General features: G+C 35.7%; 2 protein-coding genes across 2 annotated transcripts in view; both read left to right on the top strand.

The window, feature by feature from the left end:
* Positions 1–22,639, top strand: part of spg11 (SPG11 vesicle trafficking associated, spatacsin) — a 393,853-nt gene that overhangs the window by 302,826 nt on the left and 68,388 nt on the right. The gene's annotated exons all lie outside the window — the stretch shown is intronic.
* Positions 1–22,639, top strand: part of myo9ab (myosin IXAb) — a 58,913-nt gene that overhangs the window by 15,685 nt on the left and 20,589 nt on the right. Inside the window, exons 3-24 of the mRNA XM_073869039.1 lie at positions 5,710–5,804; positions 5,959–6,021; positions 6,257–6,356; positions 6,812–6,871; positions 8,679–8,776; positions 8,872–8,998; positions 10,584–10,673; positions 11,787–11,903; positions 12,015–12,149; positions 13,766–13,887; positions 14,447–14,588; positions 15,012–15,207; positions 17,355–17,468; positions 17,758–17,839; positions 17,929–18,042; positions 18,127–18,166; positions 18,484–18,606; positions 19,358–19,438; positions 19,519–19,629; positions 19,705–19,827; positions 19,908–20,057; positions 20,221–20,531. Of these exons, the coding sequence (XP_073725140.1) occupies positions 5,710–5,804; positions 5,959–6,021; positions 6,257–6,356; positions 6,812–6,871; positions 8,679–8,776; positions 8,872–8,998; positions 10,584–10,673; positions 11,787–11,903; positions 12,015–12,149; positions 13,766–13,887; positions 14,447–14,588; positions 15,012–15,207; positions 17,355–17,468; positions 17,758–17,839; positions 17,929–18,042; positions 18,127–18,166; positions 18,484–18,606; positions 19,358–19,438; positions 19,519–19,629; positions 19,705–19,827; positions 19,908–20,057; positions 20,221–20,531 (2,594 nt within the window). The remainder of the gene's footprint in view (positions 1–5,709; positions 5,805–5,958; positions 6,022–6,256; positions 6,357–6,811; positions 6,872–8,678; positions 8,777–8,871; positions 8,999–10,583; positions 10,674–11,786; positions 11,904–12,014; positions 12,150–13,765; positions 13,888–14,446; positions 14,589–15,011; positions 15,208–17,354; positions 17,469–17,757; positions 17,840–17,928; positions 18,043–18,126; positions 18,167–18,483; positions 18,607–19,357; positions 19,439–19,518; positions 19,630–19,704; positions 19,828–19,907; positions 20,058–20,220; positions 20,532–22,639) is intronic.

Here is a 22,639-nt window from a genome sequence, read left to right as displayed (position 1 = left end):
CACACCATAACACCATTGCATTAAAGAGAAATTGAACAGGTGTTCCTAATAATCCTTTAGGTGAGTGTACTTTAGATGTTAAAAATATAGTGCAATTATAGCATCAAAAAGTGATTTTGTCATTGACCCAGATTATAAACGATGCCATTTTCCTTGTTTATAAAGAAACACAATGGTTGATATTTACAATTTGATGTTCATGAGAGCTGATAAATAATATCTGTCGATCTAAAGCCATAAATGATTCCTTTGCTGTTTGGTCCTCTTTTTTTTTATTTATACTTTATTTCTGACATGAACCCTGAGTGTTTATACTTGAGTTCAATGCTCTGAACGCTGAATGATTCAATGTTATATTCACTTTACATTCCAGTACAAACACATATAATTATCCAAGAGACAGAAATAATAAAGTCATTTCCCATGATCCTTAAACATCTCGGTTCATTGGCCGTGTTTTGGTGTGTGGTTCTTCTAACTAACATCATTTAAATGAGATTTAATGGGATTGGATGACAGGATCTGTCAGTCACATTTGTTTTTAAAGAGACCGCTTTGTGTTTTAGTGCTTTAGATTCTTAATAAAATATAAATACAAAATTAGGATTTATAAATTGACCTAATTTTAATACACATTTTCAGATCTTATGGCGCACGGCTCATCAGTTCACGTTATTATAAAGTAAAAGCTTTTGTCTTTGCAAAAAAATGCAATGTGTTGCTTCACCTTTAAAGCTTTAATGATAAATGTCTTAACCAAATGTTAACCAATGCAATGGATTAAATCCTCAAATACTGCCCTACATATTTTCATCCTGTTAAATATCTCGTTTCATTCTGAAATACATTTGGTTATAGGAAATAGCCGGGGTTGGATAGCAAGCTTAAAGCGTCTATTTATAATAAATAATAAAGTGTAATGCTGCATTGTGCAGTAAATGTCAGTTTGAGCCCGAGGCAAAAAATGCAAAGCTTTAGTTTAGTGAGCATACATGTGTACACCTGTGTGTTTGCATATTAGATATGTTTGTGTGTGTGTTGACCTATATAATATGCATTGTGTACCCTGACTGAATGTGTGCGTCTGTTTAATCTTTGATGTGTAGATGTTGTATTTACAGTCAGTTCAGTTCTTGTTTATTTAAGAGATGAATGTGTGATCATGTACTCATGTCAGCAGGGCAAAAGGTTGTGTGAGTCAGGTGTGTGTTTGTGTGTTTCTTTCTCATGCGTTCAGGTTGCAGGTGATGATGTCTCTGATGCACAGGTGTGTTTTGAGACTCTTAACCACTGACCAATCAGAGCGCAGCGCTGGGTCGCCCATTATAAAGTAAAGTGTCGAGCGTGTTTCTGCAGGCAGACTGATACTATTTAAAGCCTTTCATTCACTCCACATTTCCACCTGTTTCCTGTTTTGAGTTGTGTTTCCTTTCATTAATGGGTCAAACTTGCTGTTTTCATCAGGGGTAAAGAAACAACCATTACCAGTTGTTTGCTTTGCATCACTTAACAGTAAAACTAATATAGTTTCAGTTGACTATTTTGATTGGAATCTCTTATATTTAATTCCTGATGTGTGCGTGTGTGCTCGTGTGCGTGTGTGTGTGTGTGTGTGTCACAGAAGATTTAAGTAGTTTTGAAACCTTGACTTTTTAAAACCTCGGTATACCTTGGAACCGGTAATCGGCCCATGCTTACCAATAACCAGTGTCTGTGTTGTTGTCTCAATAAAGCTACTGACAACCACAGCTTGTTAACCAAACGTTAACCATTAACTGATAAGATTTTAATATTAAATTGTCATTGAGTATCAATACAGTAGATGGTGAGCAGGTTAAAACAATACAAACATTTTATTTAATTTCAATTTGCAAACAGCAGCAACCGATCAACAACAGAAGCAGGATTCATACACGATCAACATTACATTATTAAAGAGCACGCGATCAGCCCAGAGGATTAATATTCAAAGAGGAGGATTGTCTCTTTATCATCTACAACAGTTGACATTTCTAAAGCAGGACACATTTTATAAACTTTTGCTTTTGTGTCGTCTTTCTCTGTTTATGCAAAAAGAGAGAGTTTATGATCAGAGGCCATCAGTGAAGGTCTGTCCGGACGCACGCGAGATGGACCACGTCATCTTTCCAAACACTCAAACACGGACACACATGCAGTACAAATTATTTCTCATACAGATGATTAATTTAACAGACCATCAGGCCTGCAATAATTTGCGTCATTTACAGGACTTTCACAAATTAAGGATAGAAAAGTTGCTAAATGTCTGTAGGCACGTGTCGACATGCACCATGCACTAACAAGTGTTTTTAACTTATTATATTAATCGCTCATAAATTCTTACCTGCGACGGTTAACCGTGATTATGAGCATAACTAACTACTTTAAACTTTAGTAAGAGTCAGTAATGTAATATATGTCAGTGTGGTCCAAACACCTTCAGTTCTGGTAACGTCTCCCAGCGGAGCTCCAGAAGGTTCTTCAGAGTTCACAGTCCTGTTTTACTTTGTGTTCACACATTTTTTTGTCATTAATCAAACACACACAGACTGGACTCCTTGACTTCATGTGGTGCAGTGGTGTTGTTTATTTAACAGTTTTGACCTCCTGTGCGGTCAGCACCTCTGCGTGTGGCTCTGAAACATTTTTTATTTAATTTAAAGGAACTTTATTGGCATGATTGTTTGTTTTTTCAATATTACAAGCACACAATTATGTTTAAGATAGTGTTTGAAACCATCGCTCATGGATTTATGCTGGGGGGCGGGGCTGATGATGTCATAGCAAAGGCACCTTTAAAATTTGATTTGGCACGTGGGACGTTTTTTGTTTCAACACTGTAAACTGTGAATCATGTTGAACCCTGTGGAGAAAATCTCCAGTTTGCTGCTCTCTTTAGATTTGTAGTTTTTGCGTGTCGACGGAGACGTGTGTGGTGCGCAGTATAATGTTAAGTGTTTTACCAGGAACGACCTGCAGTTAAACATCATAAAGCTGGAATTGAAATGAGTCGTGCTGGTTCTGTGTTTTTTAATAAAGTACCAGAATATAGAAATTATTATTTGCATAAAGAAAAGACTATTTTTTTTGCACCATTAAGATTATTTTTGTATTATTTTATTTATTATTGGTAAATGCAAAAAATGCATTCATATGGAGAATTACATTTTTACATTTTTTTATTTTATTTTAAATTATTTAAATTTTAATATTATAATTATAGTTTTTATGGCCAGATTTACTAACAGCAGTGCAAACCATCAATAATAATAAATGCATATGCATGTCTAGGAGTTTGCCTTTCAGATGCTAAATTTATGAGGAGATTATTTAAATGATTTACGTAACATGATTTACTAATGTTTGCGCTTGTGATATGACTGGTATTTGTGCCATTATTTAACGCATTTCTTAAATCATTTTGTCCTTGAAATAACTGCAATTGTTGCCGAATGAGGCATCACAGATATAAGAGAGCGTGTGTTACAAAGCAGAGGATTTTTTAATGTATCAGTTTATTTGGTATGCCAGAGGAACATATTATTCAAAAATACCGTTTGCCAAGCCATGCTATTTTTTATTTGCTGGAGGAAATAAAAGAGGAGTCACTAGGAAAAGTCACACAATACCAGCTGTTTCAAAACAACTTGTAAACTTTCATCTTTTTGTCCTCCGATACTTTTCAGTGTCGTTAGTGGTGCTGAACTCAAGCACATCAGGTGATAGTAGATCACATGCACCTCATCAGCTATGCTTATTTTCAACCCTGAACTAGTTTGGCCTGCTCATAGTAGATTGTGTCGGTCATTATGGAAATCAGCTGTTGCGCCTGTGTTATATAATTTGTGCCTTTTTAGTAAATAACCCGTAGATATTAATCACTCCCATCTGCGCTTTTTTGGAATTGCGCTCTGACGCAATTTGCACCCTTTAGTAAATCTAGCCCTTAATATTTTAAAATGTAAAATAATTGCAATTTTCATTTGTAATTATCATTAATTTCATTAAATAAATTGCAACAAATGTTACCTTGCACTCTCAGAAAAGTATCTAAAGGCTTTTGACATACGTTTTAATACCAAATGTATATATATATTTCTAAATAGTACATTTTAGGACCTTTTTAAAGGGTAATGTCCCAGTGACAGCTTTTGTATCATTGGTGTATCATTTATTCTGAGAGTTTTGGGTAAACGGTGGGACATTTCTAAGTGTAACATTTGGTTTATTAACTTCTTACACTCTGAGGCTATTTTGGGGATTTTCGCCTGGATTTGGCCTACCCAATTTCAAAAGCTTCTTATACCCACAAGCAGAGGTGCACATACAAAAGTTTGGTATCATTTTACAGGAAACCCTTTGAAATTACATAAAACACTGTTAAAAGTGCTCAACATGGTTGTATGTGTTGTCAGTCCTCTAATAAACACAAAAATAACTAGGCGCTTTTTGATGTTTTTTTTCTAAAGTCTATATTTAAAAGTGTATAACTCTGGCCCTGAGTGGGAACGAAACCTGCAGACAGTTTTATTTGATTCCAGCAATTGCCAGCTTACAGAGGAAAAAAGATTTTTTTCTCTATCATAATCTATGCAAAAGTTATTTTACTCCAACTGATGGGAGGAATAATACGCTTATGGAGTACAATTTCTGCCAAAAAACATTTGAAGTGCTCCCATAACCACATACAGTGGAATAAATGCAATATCTTTATATCATTTTGCAGAAAACCCTTTGAAGTTACACAAAAAGCTGCTGTTTGTGACAAATATTGTTATTTATGTGGTTTTTCATATGATAAAACACCAAATTTTCTTTTTTTATGTTGTAAATACTGCCTCTGATAGTGTATAACTCTGGTTCTGGGTGCTCTAGCAGACTGCAGACAGTTCTGGTTGTTACCAGCAGCAGATAGTAAACACCCAAAAAAAGAATGAACTCTTTAGCATGTCGCATTCAAAAGTTATTCTCATTTTACTGAAGTGTGCGAAAATACATTTTTCATATAAATATTAATTTTTTGTTTTGCACATATGATAAATAGCAAGGGATTATTCATGCACACAACCAAAGAAAATGCTGTGAATGGACTCATTTTTTAGAGTAGGACCTAAGAGAAAAGATGGTGTATCATTTGTGGCTATCTGTGCTATCTGAGGCAGTCCACACTCAATTATCCCATATGTTTACAAAAGACGATTTTTTACATCATTATTCATTCGACGATTGTTGGATATGTGATAAAAATAGGACAAAAATAACACTGCAGCCTTATTCCTGAGAATGAGAGCTTTCATTTGATATAAGACTTGCCCATGTTTGTCATACTTGAAAAATATGAAATATGTGAATATTAAATGATACTAAAAATTATGGGGGGGGTGATAGTGTAAATTAAGTGTAACTAACTTTCTTACAGTGAAACATATCTCAAAGTGATGCATATCTGCAGAAAGTAGAGAGTCTAAGCTTTCAAACAGTATCTCATATGTGGTACTGGGTCCATGACAGACCATTAAAAATTAAAGGAATATTTTATATTAAGTCAAAATAAGATAATTCTGGACCCGGTACAGGGTCCACAGAGTCAAACAAGTTAAATGTGTTTAAATGTTTAATTTATTGTTTTGCTTCCCTAAATGTGGGAAAAAGTTGTGTCTAAATGTGTTTGTTTCATTGTCTCCTCAGGCGTTTGGAAATGCTAAAACAGCCCATAATAATAATTCCAGTCGCTTTGGCAAATTTATTCAAGTCAACTATCAGGAGAGCGGCACTGTCAGGGGGTAAGAGCTCATTTCCAAAAACTCTTTGTCTTTGTTCTTTATTGTCTTCAATGCTCTCTTTACAGTTACATTCTTATACATCAAACCTCATACATGTGTGTGTGTATATATATATATATTTTTTCATGCGTTAAATGTATTTTTTATGTTTCAGAGCTTATGTAGAAAAGTATCTCTTGGAAAAATCCCGTCTTGTTTACCAAGAGCACAATGAGAGGTACGTCACATGTACTTCAAATGCAGATTTTTAAGGAACGATAATTTTAAAATAAAAATTCTCACTCACATGTTGTTTATTTTACTCAAAGTAAAAATATTTGATTTAAATTCCAAGTCCTTTCGGGTAAAGACAGCGTAATTATTTCACCTCCTCTTGTGTTGTTGAGTTAAAAACATTGTGAGACTAAATATAGATGACATTGTGTCTGATGATTTTACTCTCTCACACACAGAAACTATCACGTGTTTTATTACCTGTTGGCTGGAGCCAGTGAAGATGAGAGGAAATCATTTCATCTTCTCAAACCTGAAGAATATCATTATCTCAACCAGGTAACATTAACCGTTCACTGTGCTTACAGCTTAAAGAAATCTCTCAGCTTATTCATTTACTCCTCAATGTTTCTGAAATCAAAAGAACAAAGACAAAAATCCTCTTAGCTCATCTTTCCCGCACAACATGGCCCATAATCTCTGGCAACACAAAGAGCTCAATGATGCTGATGCTGTTGCTGGGGACTGCTGTTGTCATGGTGACTGTCCTCGGCATCGATGTAGGTGACATCAGAGGGACTCGACAGGACTGCGTGTAACCTCGTTTTGGATGTCAGTGTATCAGCTCTACATGCGCACATCTGTCATGTTAAAGGGAAACCAGACGAGTTTTTCAGTGCTGAATACTGCTGAAGATCTAAGCATGACCCTGATCTGTCTTGGTTTCAGATTTAGGAAGAAATAAATGTGTGTGTGTGTGTGTGTGGCTCCTAACACATCTACCTGCATTCCAGGTATCAATGAGAATCCATAGACAGCAACAGCATTGGGGAAATTACAGTGACAGTGAGCCGGTCAGTATTGTCTTGGTGTGTTTGTGTAAATCCAGATAGAGCTTCGTCCCCGCTGATGTTTGCTTTGTTTGGTTGCTGCACTTTTTGTTTTGTTTGAAGTGAAGCTTTTTTTCCTCCGTGGGTTTCTTCTGACGTTCTGCCATATTGTGATTAAATAGAGAAGTGCAGTGAGCGTCAGTGAGATCCACAGCTTTGGTGTTTGGCTTCAGTGATGATGTGGATTTGTGTGCTGTCTGTATCGCTTGGCTTTGGTTTGCAGAAGGTCACACCTGACAGTTTATACTGTATCTGGATCAGTTAATGGCTGTGTCATAAACCTGACACACTGCTTTCTCAATCTATAGACAGATAAGAAAATCAAATATCAAATCTAAATGATGAAATGTATGTGGTTTTTAACTCACACTCAATTACATTAGGTGTTTATAATATTATACATTTATTATACATTTATAAAACTACTCTAGATCATATTAACTTGAATCACTTTTGAGTTTTAAGTGAGGTTTCAGTCTTAGGTGTATTAGGTTTTAGACACAGCCAGTTCTTGCTTACACATATGCTGCAGTTTCTCTCAAAATGTGTTTCTGAAATGTTGGTAAGGTAAATAAAATCACCTACAAAATATGTGACATTGGACCACAAACCAGTCATAAGGGTACATTTTTTGTAATTCAGATTTATCATCATCTTAAAGCTGAATAAATGAGCTTTCCATTGATGTTGGGTTTATTAGGATGGGACACGAGGGGGGTCGCGAGATGGTGCCAGGGGGCCCCCAGTTTTATGACATTTTATGAAATACATTAATTTATCATGAATTCTGTGTAATTAAAAAAAATAATAAGGCTACTAACCAAAAGCACTACTTTTTTGTATAATTTAATGTTTTTTTTTTTATTAAAATGTTGAGTTTTAGAACAGTTTTTTGTCACAAATTTTCTTTGGGGGGCCGTAAAGGAATGCACCGTACACAAGGGGGGCCGCACACTGAAAAGGTTTGGGAACCACTTATCTAGAGAGAGGAATGCGATGCTTCACATTTGGTCTATAAGCAGCGTTATGGGGTGAAAGTAGATTACGTACAAAGTTGATGCAAAAACACAAATAGATGGGGGGCGAATTACATTCATTGTGTGGCATGATTGCCACGAAACACAAGCAATTCGCCTAAAATGCATCTTCGTGCAACTTGAAAATATTCAACTGGAGCGAAAAATTTGCATGAGACAAAGTTGAATCTCGCTAATAATCTAGAGTGAGGAACACGATGCTTCGCGTTTGGTGTGTACGCAGCATTAGTTTTCATTTTAAATGTTAATAGTATGTGTTTTACCATTGGGTCTGAAAATCTGGAGATGTAAGTCATCGGTCAAAACAGATGTGGTTTGGTGCAATTAAATTATGCACATATATTACACCGATACAATACATCAGTTTTATGCTGTTATGTCAGAAGTGTTATTAGGAAGAAAAGGAAGATCATGCATGACTTCTGATTGATGTCTTCACTTGTTTAAAGCTGTATTGTTTATGTGTGAAGTGTTTTCTTTATTATTGTAATTTATTAACAAGCAGATTAACTATAAGCTCATTTACATTTTATTGAAGACACAGTTCACCCAAAAATAAAAATACTGGACAAAAAACATGAGAGCGATTATAAATGATGATTTAATTGTCATTGTTGAGTGAACTGACATCGAAAGACATTCATCAGAATACAGCGCTCTTGGATTTGCACTATCAGAGAGTTTCTGGCCGTTTGTTAGGTTCATAAAAGCGTTGTTGGTTGTTGTTCACGCAGGATTGTTTCACTGTGGAAGGAGAAGATTTGAAGCATGACTTTGAACGACTTCAGCTGGCCATGGAGATGGTCGGATTCCTGCCGGCCACCAGAAAACAGTGAGTTACTGTAAAGTCCAGATCAAGAGACATTTAGTAGTTTGTACTACAGATAAAGATTGTCATCAAATATGAATTGTTGCGTTCTTGTCTAGAATCTTTTCATTGCTGTCTGCGATCCTACACCTGGGAAACATCCGATACAAAAAGAAGACCTACAGAGACGACTCCATCGATATCTGTAACCCTGAGGTGCTTCCTATCGTCTCTGAACTGTTGGAGGTGAGATGATGATAACTTTACTGTATCAATTAAAACCAGATGTGACCAGATACATCTCCTCCATATTATTCTTGTGTTTTTGTAAGGTGATAATGCTAAAAATTATATCTCAGTCCTGGTTTACAGTATTTTACATCAGTTTTTTTGTGATTGTTGCAGGCAAAAATCCTTGATCTTGTGGCACGTGCGATGGAATATGCAGGATATTTATGCAATTTTATCTGATGAAATTGCGGGAACTTGCAAAAACTGTTTGCAGCTTTTGCAGCTTTTTGTTGATGTTCACGTCGCGTAATTACGTAGCATAATGTTCCCATGGCAACAGGGGATATACTGCGCCTGTGTGAAGTAAATGCTAAATTTTTTAGCTTTCTGATAAGATAAATGTGACTTTTTGCTACAAAAATTTTGCACGTGGAAATCTGCAATTTATGCAGCGAAAGTGCGGCATATTTAAAAAAATGTGTAAAATGTGTAAAATAAATATGCAGACTTTGGCTGCATAATCACGTTTTTCTTGAGGGACTGGCTTCGGTTTCTTCTGTTAATCTGGATCTCAGCTCATGCTTTTTAAATTCAGACTTTCTCTTAAGCCCACTTACATTCACAATAAACACCACACATAAAGATATTCACATCAGATTGATTTTATTAGCCCTGACTGCTAATTTCAAACCTTTAAATTTCAGTTCATTGCTCAAGAGTTTTAGTTTCATTTGTAGTAAAAACGTTTTAAGGTTTTGTTCCCTCAGTCAAAAATCATTGATTTTGTCTTTCTTGTTTTGCTGTGTTTAGTCATTTAGGATAATATTGGCAAATACAGTTTTCCATATGGCAAAAAAATACATACATTCTCTGGCCAAAAATATATTTTAAATACATTTTATTAGAAATTAATGCTCAATGTAATATGTTTTTGAATATGGAAATGAATTTAGTTAGCCTTCATCTATAAACATATACTGTATTTCAAAATGTATTTTAAGAGCAAGCAAATACATTTTTAATTAATTTTTTTTATTATTCTTTGCCAAAATATATTTTAAATATATGCTGAAGAAGTTAATTGTATATGCAGAAGAAGTTAATTTTATAAAGTATGTTTTTGAAATTGAAAATATATTTAATTTGAACCTTTTTAAAACTGTTATGTTTACAGATTTGTTTTTCTTCCATTTGTTTCCCTGGATTGAAATATATGGAAGGCTAAATATGTTTTTTATGCTTTAAAATGTATTTTTAAAGTATATTTCAAAATATTATTATAATATTATATATTGGTGATTTTTTTTTGTATATTTTGAAACATATTTAAAAGTATATTTTTTTGCTGAATACACACTGAAAATGAAATAGAAAAAACCCTTACAATAGGCTGACGACAGCTTTTGGCATCTGATGGTGGTTTATGTGAAAGCCCAGCGAGTCAAGCTGTGTTTATGTTGTACATCATAACATTTAAAACACAGATTTAATAATCGAGATGCTCTACAAGTCTTATAGCTTCTGTGCAATGAGCTTTATCATCTTAATCAACTGAATTTTTTTCAGCAGAAGTGTTTTAAATTATGTCTATGTTTTTTAGGTGAAGGAGGAGATGCTGTTTGAAGCTCTGACCACACGTAAGACAGTAACTGTAGGAGAGAGACTGATCGTACCGTATAAACTATCTGAGGTAAGACTTCAATAATACATCAAGTTTATGTACTGAATCTGTCAGATGCTGAATGATGTGAGATGATGAGAGATCACGGCTTTGTGTGTTTTTGGGGATGATGATTGTTATGTTCACCTGTGAATCCATTAAACGACTCTATAATCCAGGACGTGATTTTGTAATGTTGTCCATCAGCTGATCCAGGATCAGATCTGTTTATTGGATACACACTCAAAGTGTGGATATAAAGCAGGTCGTGTGTCTCTGAATAACCTTCACTAACTGTCAGCAGTACAGTAACACAGTTTGACATCTTCATCATCATCTTCATCATCGTCAGTCGTCAGGTGTTTTATGTGTTTTGGCTCGTGTTTCTCTTCAGTAAGTGATGATCTTCCTTCACGTTTATGATCACTCACAGTAATTTGTGTCTTGATGCCAAACCTACATAAATGTCTTGGTTGTGCTGAACGCCAATGAAGATATTTTGAGGAATGTTTAGAACAAAACTACAAATACTATGGAAGTGAATGGTGCCCCAGATCAAAAAACAAAGACATGTTTGAGGATGAGTAAATAATAACAGAATCTCTTTAAATTATTGAGAAAATTCACTAAAAATATCAGGATTTAATTTACTTTGCTTTAGCATTGACCTGATTTAGACTTTTACACTTCTTTATGTGTTAGTATCACCTGATACCACAAACTGAGGTACAGTAACACACAGTATTAGTGGACATTTATTTTACATGTGACACAATGACCACAATTTCCCCTAAACACAACAATGAGAAACCCAACCGCACACAAGTCTGCTTTTTACTGGAATTTACTAAAATGTAAAGAAAATTGTGCAGTTAATGTCTCCTGGTTTGTAAGTAAATGCAGTAATATTTTTTCCTTTTATCTCCGTTGACACGCACACACTCGGATAAAAGATTTATGCTCAGTAAATTAGAAATAAGACATAATGACTTCTATAAGTCCAGGTTTTTATTGTATATATTTAATGTAACAGCACACATGTGATGACTTATATCATGTCATTGACTTCAGTTGTGTATTGTTGGTTATTTGTTTGTGCAGATGTTGTGTGTTGGTTTTATTGATGCACATTTGTGTCTTTAGGCGGGGACGGTGCGAGACTCGATGGCAAAGTCTCTGTACGGCGCTCTGTTCGACTGGATCGTCTTCCGCACAAATCACGCGCTGCTTTATAATAAAGACCTGGAGGATTCATCTAAGGTAGACTTCATGTGAATCTGTATATTTTATAAGCAAGACTGTACTGAGATCAGTTATGAAGTGCTAATATGATAAACAGACACTTCATCAGTTGTGATTGCTGTGTTGTAGATTTTGTCGATCGGGGTGCTGGACATCTTCGGTTTTGAGGATTACGAGAACAACAGTTTCGAACAATTCTGCATCAACTTTGCAAATGAAACTCTTCAGCATTATTTTAACCAGCACATCTTTAAACTGGAGCAGGTAAACTCATACCGCAGTCTTTAAGATGTTGATGACATCACAGCTAACATACAGTACAGTACTGTAGGCATGATGTGACTGATTTCAGATCAGGTCTGGTTGTTATATTAGAGATTGTGTGAAACATCATTTTATTTTGTGTTAGAAAAGATACACAGCTCGCAGATCAGCTCACATTCGGCTGTATATACAGTACGTCCATCAACTCTTATCTTAACTTTGTGTTTGCACATTGAATTGTGTTTAGAGTAAATACATACAGTAAAACTCCAGCTGTTCTCGTCAGGGTTTGAGTTTTATAATATTTACACCCAGAACACCGACTGCTGCTTTATTTCTACTTTTATAACAATCATTAGTGAAAGATCGACACGCCACCATCCACTCTCATCATCTCAAAGATTATAAACCTCAGATCTGTTTGATAGTCATAATAGTTAAACAGGTTTATATGGAAATATTTATTATTATTACATTACATTTAAAAAACACAGACTGACTAAAAAAAGGTACATGAGTTCATATTTCTCTGGAAATCGAAGTCAATTAAATTGTAATTTAGTTTATTTCCCCAACATTAACATTCTGATTACATTTGTTCAAAATAAGAAATACATTAAGTCTGTTCATGCAACTTAAAAATAACTTTTAAACTTTTTGTTTGATTGTTTAGGTCTAAATGCATTTATATTCTTACCTGTAAAACACTTTTATTTATGAAAGGCACCAGGGGCGTCATCCACCAGATTTTTTAAGGGGGCACAGAAATCTGTAATCATAATAATTTATGTACATTAATAGAATACATTTAAAAACTTTTTATAGGCCATATTTTCATGTACTACACATACAAAAAAAGATAAGTGTTTAGAAGTTTATTTAATTGCTATTTTACACAAAAAATATACACCGACAACTCATTTAAACATTACATTGATGCACTCATCTGTCACGTCTGTGATTGGCTGTAATGTTCAACACTTCAAAAACAGGGAATTCAAATAAACTTTTGATGCAACCTATTAAAAAGTAGATATTAAAATGTAATGCTGTAATTTTTCGTTTATTTTCTCATTTCAATTAAATTGCATTGAAAACATAAAAAATAGCCTATAAAACATACATATTTATATAAATTTATTACATGAATGCATTTTTGCATCATATATTTGACCTCAGAGTCAGAGTACATAATGATTCAAACAACGCAGAGTAAAGTAAAGAACTGATCATTAAACAAAGTAACAGATGAAAGATGCTTCATTGATTTGATTGAGCGTACATGCAAACTTTGCTCAGAAATCCAAGGTGGCACATGTACCCCTCAGTTTGAATGGGCATGATGCCTCTGAAAGGCACTGTCAAAACCTATCTTTTAAACTGCTTTGAGAAACCCTGATGTTTTCTACGAATAAGCAATATAATTGTAGCAATAGCCAATAATAAATTATATGGGTCATTTTTTTAACCAAAAATCATTAGGACATATCTCAGTCAAATGTTCCTATCCTAACAAACCATGCATAATTGGAAAACTTATTTATTCAACTTTCAGACATTTGTTCAGTTTCAAGGATTGGTTTTGTTGTATTGATGTGATATCTGTCTGTGATCAGGAGAAATATCGATCAGAAGGGATCAACTGGCACATGATCGATTACATTGATAACACAGCCTGCATTAATCTGATCAGTAAGAAACCCACAGCGCTGCTCCATCTGCTGGATGAAGAGTGCAAGTAAATGACATTAACATCACATGATTTTATTATGATCCAGAGATATCTGTCAAATATCATTTCTTAAAAATATGAATGATCTAATGAATGTATTTAGTTATTGAAAGTCCTTTAACGGAATGATGGAGATTTTGTAAATATTTAATATGATTTTAATGGCATGCACTGAACTTAAAGATCAACACACAGCCGTACTGAAAAGACCATTTAAAACCAGTCTAAGGTCTACCGGCTTGATTTTAACTGGTTGAGCTGGTGTAGCAGGCTGGTTTAAGAGTTTTTTTTAGCTGACCCACCAGCTTTGCTATGTTGGGAGGACTAACTTAAACCAACGACTTCCATCTTAAACCACCTTAGACTAGCCAGTCATCTTAGCCAAACTGGTCAGGCTGGAAGCTTGAAATTAAACAGTTTTCAAAACCTTCTAAAACCAGGCTGGGAGACCAGCTTATGCTGGTTTTAAATGGTCTTTTCAGTAGGGCTTCTCTGAGTGTAAACAGGTTAATATGTTAATAGTTTAGCCTACTCATGTTTTTAATGCTGGCTGTGTATTTTGTAGTTTTCCACAGGCGTCTAATCAGACTCTGCTGGATAAGTTTAAGCGTCAGCACGAGGGAAGCGGTTACATTGAGTTTCCTGCTGTTATGGAATCAGCGTTCATCATTCGACACTACGCTGGAAAAGTCAAATATGGAGTCAAGGTGAAAAAGAGCCATAAGAAATCATAACATTTGATCGGATCATGATGTTGCTTTACTGAATGTTGCTTATTATTACATTCTGTATTGCTTTGTATTTTGTTGCACTTTTGCATGCATGTGTGTGATTTAAGTGAGCATATGCATGTACACAAACACTTCCAGTGACCTAATTCTGTGGTTTAATCTGATTGGTTTGATAGTCCCCCGGGCGTGAGTGTATTTGGAGCACATGTTTGCCAGACAGACACAAATCTACACCACCCACCCTCCCTCCCCACAAACACACACAATTTAATATAATTTAACTAGGGATGAAATACTGAAATAAAAACATCTGTGTTTAAACAATCATCATTCACAAGACAAGCGAGAATCATGAAATTTGTCCACTCTTAATAAAAAACTCTTGTGATCTTCCCGCAGGATTTCCGAGAGAAGAACACGGATCACATGCGTCCGGATATCGTGGCTCTTCTGAAGAGCAGTCATAGTGGTTTCATCTGTAGTCTGATGGGAATTCATCCGGTGGCGACGTTCCGCTGGGCCGTTCTCCGAGCGTACTTCAGAGGCGTCGTCGCCTTCCGTGAGGCCGGCAAGCAACACAAAGACAAAAAGAGCGGTGAGGTGTCATAATAAACACGCATTAAACATGAAGATCCTGTCGTGTTGTCTTATACGCATATGACTGACTTTAAAGTTCACAGACGTCTGTTAAGACGTCACACTTCAAAATAAATAATAAAGCAACCTCAGATGTTTCTCACAATCATGTGAGCATGAGTTAATATCCCATGATGCATCACTGCTCTTTTATTTATCACCACAGAGACCCTATAACCGTTCTAGACTACTGAAATATAGATCTGTGAAGACTACAGCACGCAGAGAGGAAGTGATGCATACACAATTGTGTGTGTGTGTGTGTGCGTGCGTGCGTGTGTGTGTGCGTGCGTGCGTGTGTTTTCTCACTGCAGGTATTTTGTCCTGGCATAAACATTTAACCACACATAGTTGTCTACGCATCACTTCCTCTGTGTGTGTTTCAGTATCTATGATGCTGTCATTGAAACACATATATATGTTGTATAATTGACTCGTGCTTGTGTTGTTCCTCAATTGTATTGTTTTGGATAAAAGCTTCTACTAGTGATTCATTACAAATGTACTTAAAAACAGATTTTCATTTTAAATGTAAAGCTGCCAAAGTATCAATACAAATTGCACAAATAAAGGAAATATACAAAATAAAGGAAAGCATTTATTTTTATGAGAGATGCACAGATATAATTTTTTTCCACAGATAGCCGGTTACTCAGACTGATATTGTTTGATACCGATAGTTTGGTGGTTATATTAATTTGCATTAACTAAAATCTAAAGATAACATTTTCTGAATGTTATTTATTTATATGATGATTATTAACTCTTTTCCTGCTATTGATGAGTTATCTTGTTAATTAAGACAAAACGCTTCTCTGACAATTATGAGTTTTTATGGCGATCCATATTTCCGTTATTATCCACTATGTGTCGCTCTTACACACCTTATAAAACACTGAAGCATCCACTGATCCAAAAACAGTAAAAACTCTCTGTATGTTTTGATCGTTCTTTAAAAAAATGCAATTATCTCAGCCTTGTGCTCGATTTTTTTTTTTTTTAAAGAAACCTTCCCATATTTAAGAGGAGATAAAAAGAAAACAAATTAAAATGGGAACGTTTTTATTTTTTATTTTTTGAAAGCAGAGGGCCTGTTCTTCCTTCTTTCATTTGTATGTTATGTTTTCATATTTAAAGAAGACATTTTTCTGGAAGGCATTAAATTTTTTGTGAAAATCATAAAAAATGCTGGCGCTGGCTGGCAACTTTTTTTAATTCTGGTGGGGAAAGAGTTAAATATGTTCAATAATGTTCAAAAGTTAATATTGAACATTAAGCCAGTGATGTTTCTTTACATTTCCTATACACAGAGCTCAAATTCATAAAAATTTCCTGTTCTCTTTTGATTGACAGGATATATTGCCCATGACTATACACTGTTATGGTGCATTCCCACCAGCCGGGGTAGAGGCGGGAAAAAACACGCTATTTGCGCGTAGTTGGACGCTTGAACATTTGAGTTCACTCGCTTCATTCGCATGTGAAAGGCACACGTGAAATTCTAGTCATTCAAGACATTCACGCAGAAACTGACGTCATGGGAGGGACTTCTGCGACTCCGCTCGCTTCCTGTAATCACGTCACTACTACAGCAAGGTCCTGATTGGTTAATGCGGCGTGGAAATCTGCTGAAGTTCAAATTTTTCCACTCGCGCAAATTGAGCGTTGCCGTGGGAAACGCACGAGTTGAAAAATTTGAACTTCAGCGGATTTCCATGCCGCGTTAACCAATTCGCGCTGCGCTTACCGCATGTATGGCGCCGTAGGATGCCTAATCGCGTCTTTGCATTGACTTAACATGTAAATTATTTGTGCTTGCCGCCTCTACCGCGTCTGGTGTGAACCCTGCATTATACACGATAGTGTTAAAAAGTTGCTTTTATCGACCAATACCAATTATTGGGCGATATATCGGTGCATCTCTAATTTTTATATTTGGTTTTCATGTGTGAATGCACAAAAAATGTTTTTTGTTTAATAAGCACAAATACTCAAAAACACAGAAATGTTTAGATTTCACATCAGTTGTTATTTTTGTTAAAGTGACACAATTGAAACACATTTGAGCGAATTGATGACTGTATGTACTCTCTTTTTCATTTCTAGGTTCTGATTCTCCGCTTCAGAATCGTAAAAGTGTGGACAGCTTCAGTTTTCTTCATCACCCCGTTCACCAGCGGAGCCTTGAGATCCTGCAGCGATGTAAAGATGACAGATACAGTAAGACTACAATCTCACAATACAAATGTTTATGGGATATCCTTGATTTCTGTTTGATTCCTTTTTTTACTCACATTGGTCAACTAGTCATCAATAACTAACCATATGTAGTTCATCTTTATACAGTCAAACAGGGGTCTTTGGTTGATTGTTCACTTTTGTTTTTCTTTAAATAACACATAATAGATGATAAGGTTGTCGACTTCATGTACTGTACATGTAAAAATCTGAAGAAAAATCTCTTGTGTTTTATGACCGTGTAATGATGACAACTGGTTGTCTTTGACAGATTCGTGTATCAATAGAAAAATGCCACGCACGCCGTTGTCAGACTTGCAAGGAACAAACACGCTTGGTGAGAAAATACCCAGGTATGAAATAAAATCAAACATTTACATGCTGAGATCTGATATATTTTAGCCAGTTTTGAGGCTGTATCGAGCTGTGAATGTTTTCTCAGGGACGGCTGTATTGTTCGTAGCACGAGGTCCTTCAGCTCATCTCATGAAGAAGAGGGAATTTTTGTGAACAGCGCTAATAACAAACTTCTGGAGAGAGCTCAGGGCATCTTAATGCGAGTCAGATCACTATAATGATCGAGTTATAAACTAGTTTCACTCTGGTTATTAATCTCATAAACACTTTCTGTCTTCTGAAGGCGAAACAAGAACTACAAGACGAAGCTGAGTCTCCCGAAGGTACAGACCGCCTCACACGGGTGCTGATGTTGTTAAACAATATTAAAAGACTTACAGGCCATATCAAAAGGTCAAATAAGTCAGATCTTTATCTTTTAAAGATGCTTGAGGAAACTCAGTGAAGTTTGAGCTTTCCGACAGATCTCATAGGACAGGGAAATGTAGTTGTGTTTATGTTATATACCTGAATGAGACTAAACATCTTTTTGTAAAGTATACATAATGTCATGTTTACTGTGGTATAAAGTGCATGGTACTGTAGGTGAACATACTGACTGTTAAACTAACTAAACTGATCTGTTTTCTTGTATCATCAGCATCTGCTGGACGTGAAATCATTGAAGTATTTGAGCTGTCTGACGCTTCACGACCGCATCACTAAATCACTTCTGCATCTACACAAGAAGAAGAAACCACCGAGCATCAGCGCACAGTTTAATGTGAGATCTCAACTAAACCTTTAATACAGACTGATTTAAGCTTTTATTCTTCATATCTCACTTAAATGTTCTGGGTCAATGTAAAAATACATTTATATATGAATTATTCACCTGATAAGTCCAACTGATTTCGTTAGATAATGCGATAGGTGCAGAAATTTAGGGTCGTCATTTGGATCTTTATATTTAAATTTCAACACTATGGATTTATTTTCTCTAGCAATGATTTAATTAAATACACAAAATTCATTTTTTTTTAAAAGGGACATATCATAAAACCCAGACTTTTTCCATGTTTAAGTGCTATAATTGGGTCCCCAGTGCTTCTATTAACCTAGAAAATATGAAAAGATCAACACAGTAACTAAGTTTTGGTAACTATTCTCTGCAAGCATGTGAAAAAATAAGTAATTGAAATTTGGCTCCACTTGTGATGTCAGAAGGGGATCTTATTATAATGATACTGCTCCTTAATCTGCACTATCCAATCACTGCAATGACATTTAGTGCAGAGATCAACTCATTTGCATTTTAAAGGACACACCAAAAAACGGCAGATTTTTGCTCACCTCACATGGTATAATAAATTATCTAAATGATATTTTGAGCTAAAACTTCAAATACGTACTCTGGGGACACCAAAGGTTTATTTGACATCTAAAAAAAGTCTTGTGAAATATCCTCTTTAAATGATTTGACTTTTTTGAGATTGTACAAAGCTGAAAATATTTCCTCATCTCTTCCGATTCAGGTGTCTTTGAATAAACTCATGGAAACGTTGGGCCAATCCGAGCCGTACTTTGTGAAATGCATCCGGTCAAACGCAGAGAAGGTAAACTTCATGATATGTTTTTGTGATTTAAATCCTTCATCTGGACGCTCTGTGTGATTCGATGCGTTAATGTCTCGTAGCTTCCCTTGCGTTTCAATGACGCTCTTGTCCTGAGACAGCTGAGATATACTGGGATGTTAGAGACGGTCAGGATACGGCAGTCTGGATACAGCGTTAAATACACCTTTCAGGTTTGTCAAATACACACAAAATACACAAACATGAAGTGAAGTGGTTTTAAAAAGAAATCTTGTGTGTTTTCTTAGGATTTTGCTCATCACTTTCATCTGCTGCTACCCGCTGGGTTTTGTTCTGCTCAGATGAGCATCAGAGAGTTTCTGCGGACCGTCAACCTCGATCCAAACACGTATCAAGTGGGAAGAACGATGGTAACGAACAAACTCATCAAGAGGTCAGTCATGATGCTAGAAAATGAAGAATTTCACATTTGCTATTTGTTTTCTCTCAGGTGTTTTTGCGCGAGCAGTCACGTCAGAGATTACAGGATGATCTTCATCAGGAGGTGTTGAGGAGAATCGTGTGTTTACAGCGACGCTTCAGGAGTCATCAGGAGAGAAAACTCTTCTGCAGTCAGAGACGAGCCGCTCGACTCATTCAGGTACATCATCTTCATATCAACAAGAGGCTTTTTACGTTAAGCAGATCGTTTTTTTCTTGCTTTAAACATTTTTTCTGTAAATAGTGACAGGATTTGTGCATTCAACTGAGCGTTCATGCTACTTCCTCATCCTCACAATCTTTTATTGTTTGTGTCATTACAGGGTTGGTGGCGTGACTGTATGTTAATGCGTGTCATCGAGAGCTCATGTGATGAAGAGCTCCAGCAGGAGGCTGTAGTTTGTCTGCAGGCAGCATGGCGAGGTTACAGAGAGAGACGACTCTACGTGATGAAGAAAGATGCAGCTTTACTCATCCAGAGACGCTGGAGGAGATGCCTGCAGACACGAGCGAACGCAGCCCAACTCATACAGCTGACCTGGCAGACGTACAGACAGAGACGGAGATACCTGCAACTGCGCAGGGCAGTCGTAACGCTACAGGCCGCCTGCAGGGGGCATCAGACTCGACAGAGGTAACGGATATAAACCACTCATGCTGATTATGGCAAGCCGTTTTAACATTTATTCGTCGAGTTCTTGATATCAACAATTCAATTGTCACTAGTTACAATATTAATTTCTGTAATCTGAAATTGTATTTCTGATATCAAGATAATTTTATTTTATCTTACTGGTAACAATCCCATTCATGATATCAGAAATTAAAATGGTCACTAGTGACAATCAAATTATTGTTATCAAGAATTAACATTCTAACTAGTAACAATTGAATTCTTTATATCAAGAACTCGATTGTTGACATCAATAATTCAATTCTTGATATCAAGAATTAACATTGTTACTAGTGAAAACTGAATTGTTGATATCAAGAACACAACGAATAAAAGTAAAAACGGCTTGCCATAGCTGATACATCACCACCTTATTCATCACAGATCAATGACGTTGTAATCTTTCACAATGACCAGCACTTTATTAACTCTTTACCTTCCATCATTTAAAAAAAAGTTGCCAGCCCCAACATTTTTTATGATTTTCACAAAAGTTTAATGCCTTCCATAACATTTTCTTCTCATCCCCCTTTTGAATGTGGGGGTGAAATGTTGATGTGCACCTTTAAATTAATATAACTTTGGCATTTTTTGGTCTAGAACATTGTTTTATAGAACTTTAATACTTTAATTTTAATAAATAAAAATAATGCAACAACATATTCATTTTTAAATAAAATGATAAAAATATAATTGTTTTATGACAGAAATGCTGTTAAAATGAAGCCATAAGTCTATATAGCTGTAAATTAAATTTCAAGTTAAAATCAAAAAATGAGGTGCGTCTCACCTTTTTAATGGTTTTACCAACAAAAGCCACTAGGTGTTTGCTGCATGCCCTTGTCACAGATTAAATAAAATACTGTCACTACATTATTATTACTGCAAAAAGGTTTTGAAAGTATATAAAAACTTCACTCTTAGAGCTTTCCAATGATATATAGTTTATTATTATTGGATTAGAATTCACATGCAAAACACTGAAGTAAAAGTAGGCGTCCCGCTGGCGGGACAGTGACATTTAGCAGGATTATCAATGTTTTGGTGCTCTTTTTTTATAAATTTTTATAAATTGCTTTTATGAATTGCTTACTCGTCCTATATAATTTATTTTATATAACACTGCTCAAATATGTTTTCTAGAGGCTTAAGACCTTTTCAACGATATATAGTTAGGGGTCAAGCACCGAAGGTGCTGTGACACCTATTGGAATTGTCAGTATTATTATTATTATTTTTCCCCAATGGGAGTCTATGGCAGCCCTATGAACCGTACATAGGAAAATGATGAAATTTGGCACAGTTGTAGTGGTGGTCTTAAAAAGTCATGTGACCAAAAATGGGGTCTCTAGTACTAACTCTATAGCGCCACCAGCAGTGCAAAAATTCAATGTTCATATGGTTATAACTGCTGATCCGCTTGATCTATGAAAATTCTACTTAGTACACGTGATTGCTCTCCTCATGCTTGTTGTTTTTAATACCTTACAGTAAAACTCCACCCATTACAGTAGCGGCCATTTTGAAATGTACAGTATTCAGTTTATTCGCTACTCCTCCTTCAATTTTGGTTCAATTGTTATGAATTTTGGCACAGGTGATCTTTGGAGTGAGCCGCACAGAAATGACCGAACAGAATTTTGATATTTATCTTTGTTCAAAAGTAATAAATGCGCAAACTTAACGAGGTTGACGCAAAAATGGTTCTGAAGGTTTAGCTCGGTCATTCTTTGATCAATTGAAATGAAATATGGTACACTTCATGTGGACCATGAACTTGGGGTTCATGCCAAATTTGGTGACAGCGCCACCTATGGGTCATGAGATATGAAAATAGGCTATTTTTGCCCATAACTTCTGAACTGTTTGTCAGAAAATTATGATCTTGATGTCTAAGGATTGCTTACCTCATGCCGCATCTGTCGATGTGTATTGTGCAGGGATTGACCGAACCGTCTGTCCGCCATTTTGAAATTTGTGATAAATTGCTATAACTTTTGAAGTATCGGATATATCGGCGCAAAAATCGGTAGGGAGCTTCGGCATGATGTTTTGAAGGTACCTGGGAA

Source organism: Misgurnus anguillicaudatus, chromosome 6, assembly GCF_027580225.2.
Source record: "Misgurnus anguillicaudatus chromosome 6, ASM2758022v2, whole genome shotgun sequence".
Classification (NCBI taxonomy): domain Eukaryota; kingdom Metazoa; phylum Chordata; class Actinopteri; order Cypriniformes; family Cobitidae; genus Misgurnus; species Misgurnus anguillicaudatus.
This window is presented reverse-complemented; position numbering and strand designations above follow the sequence as displayed.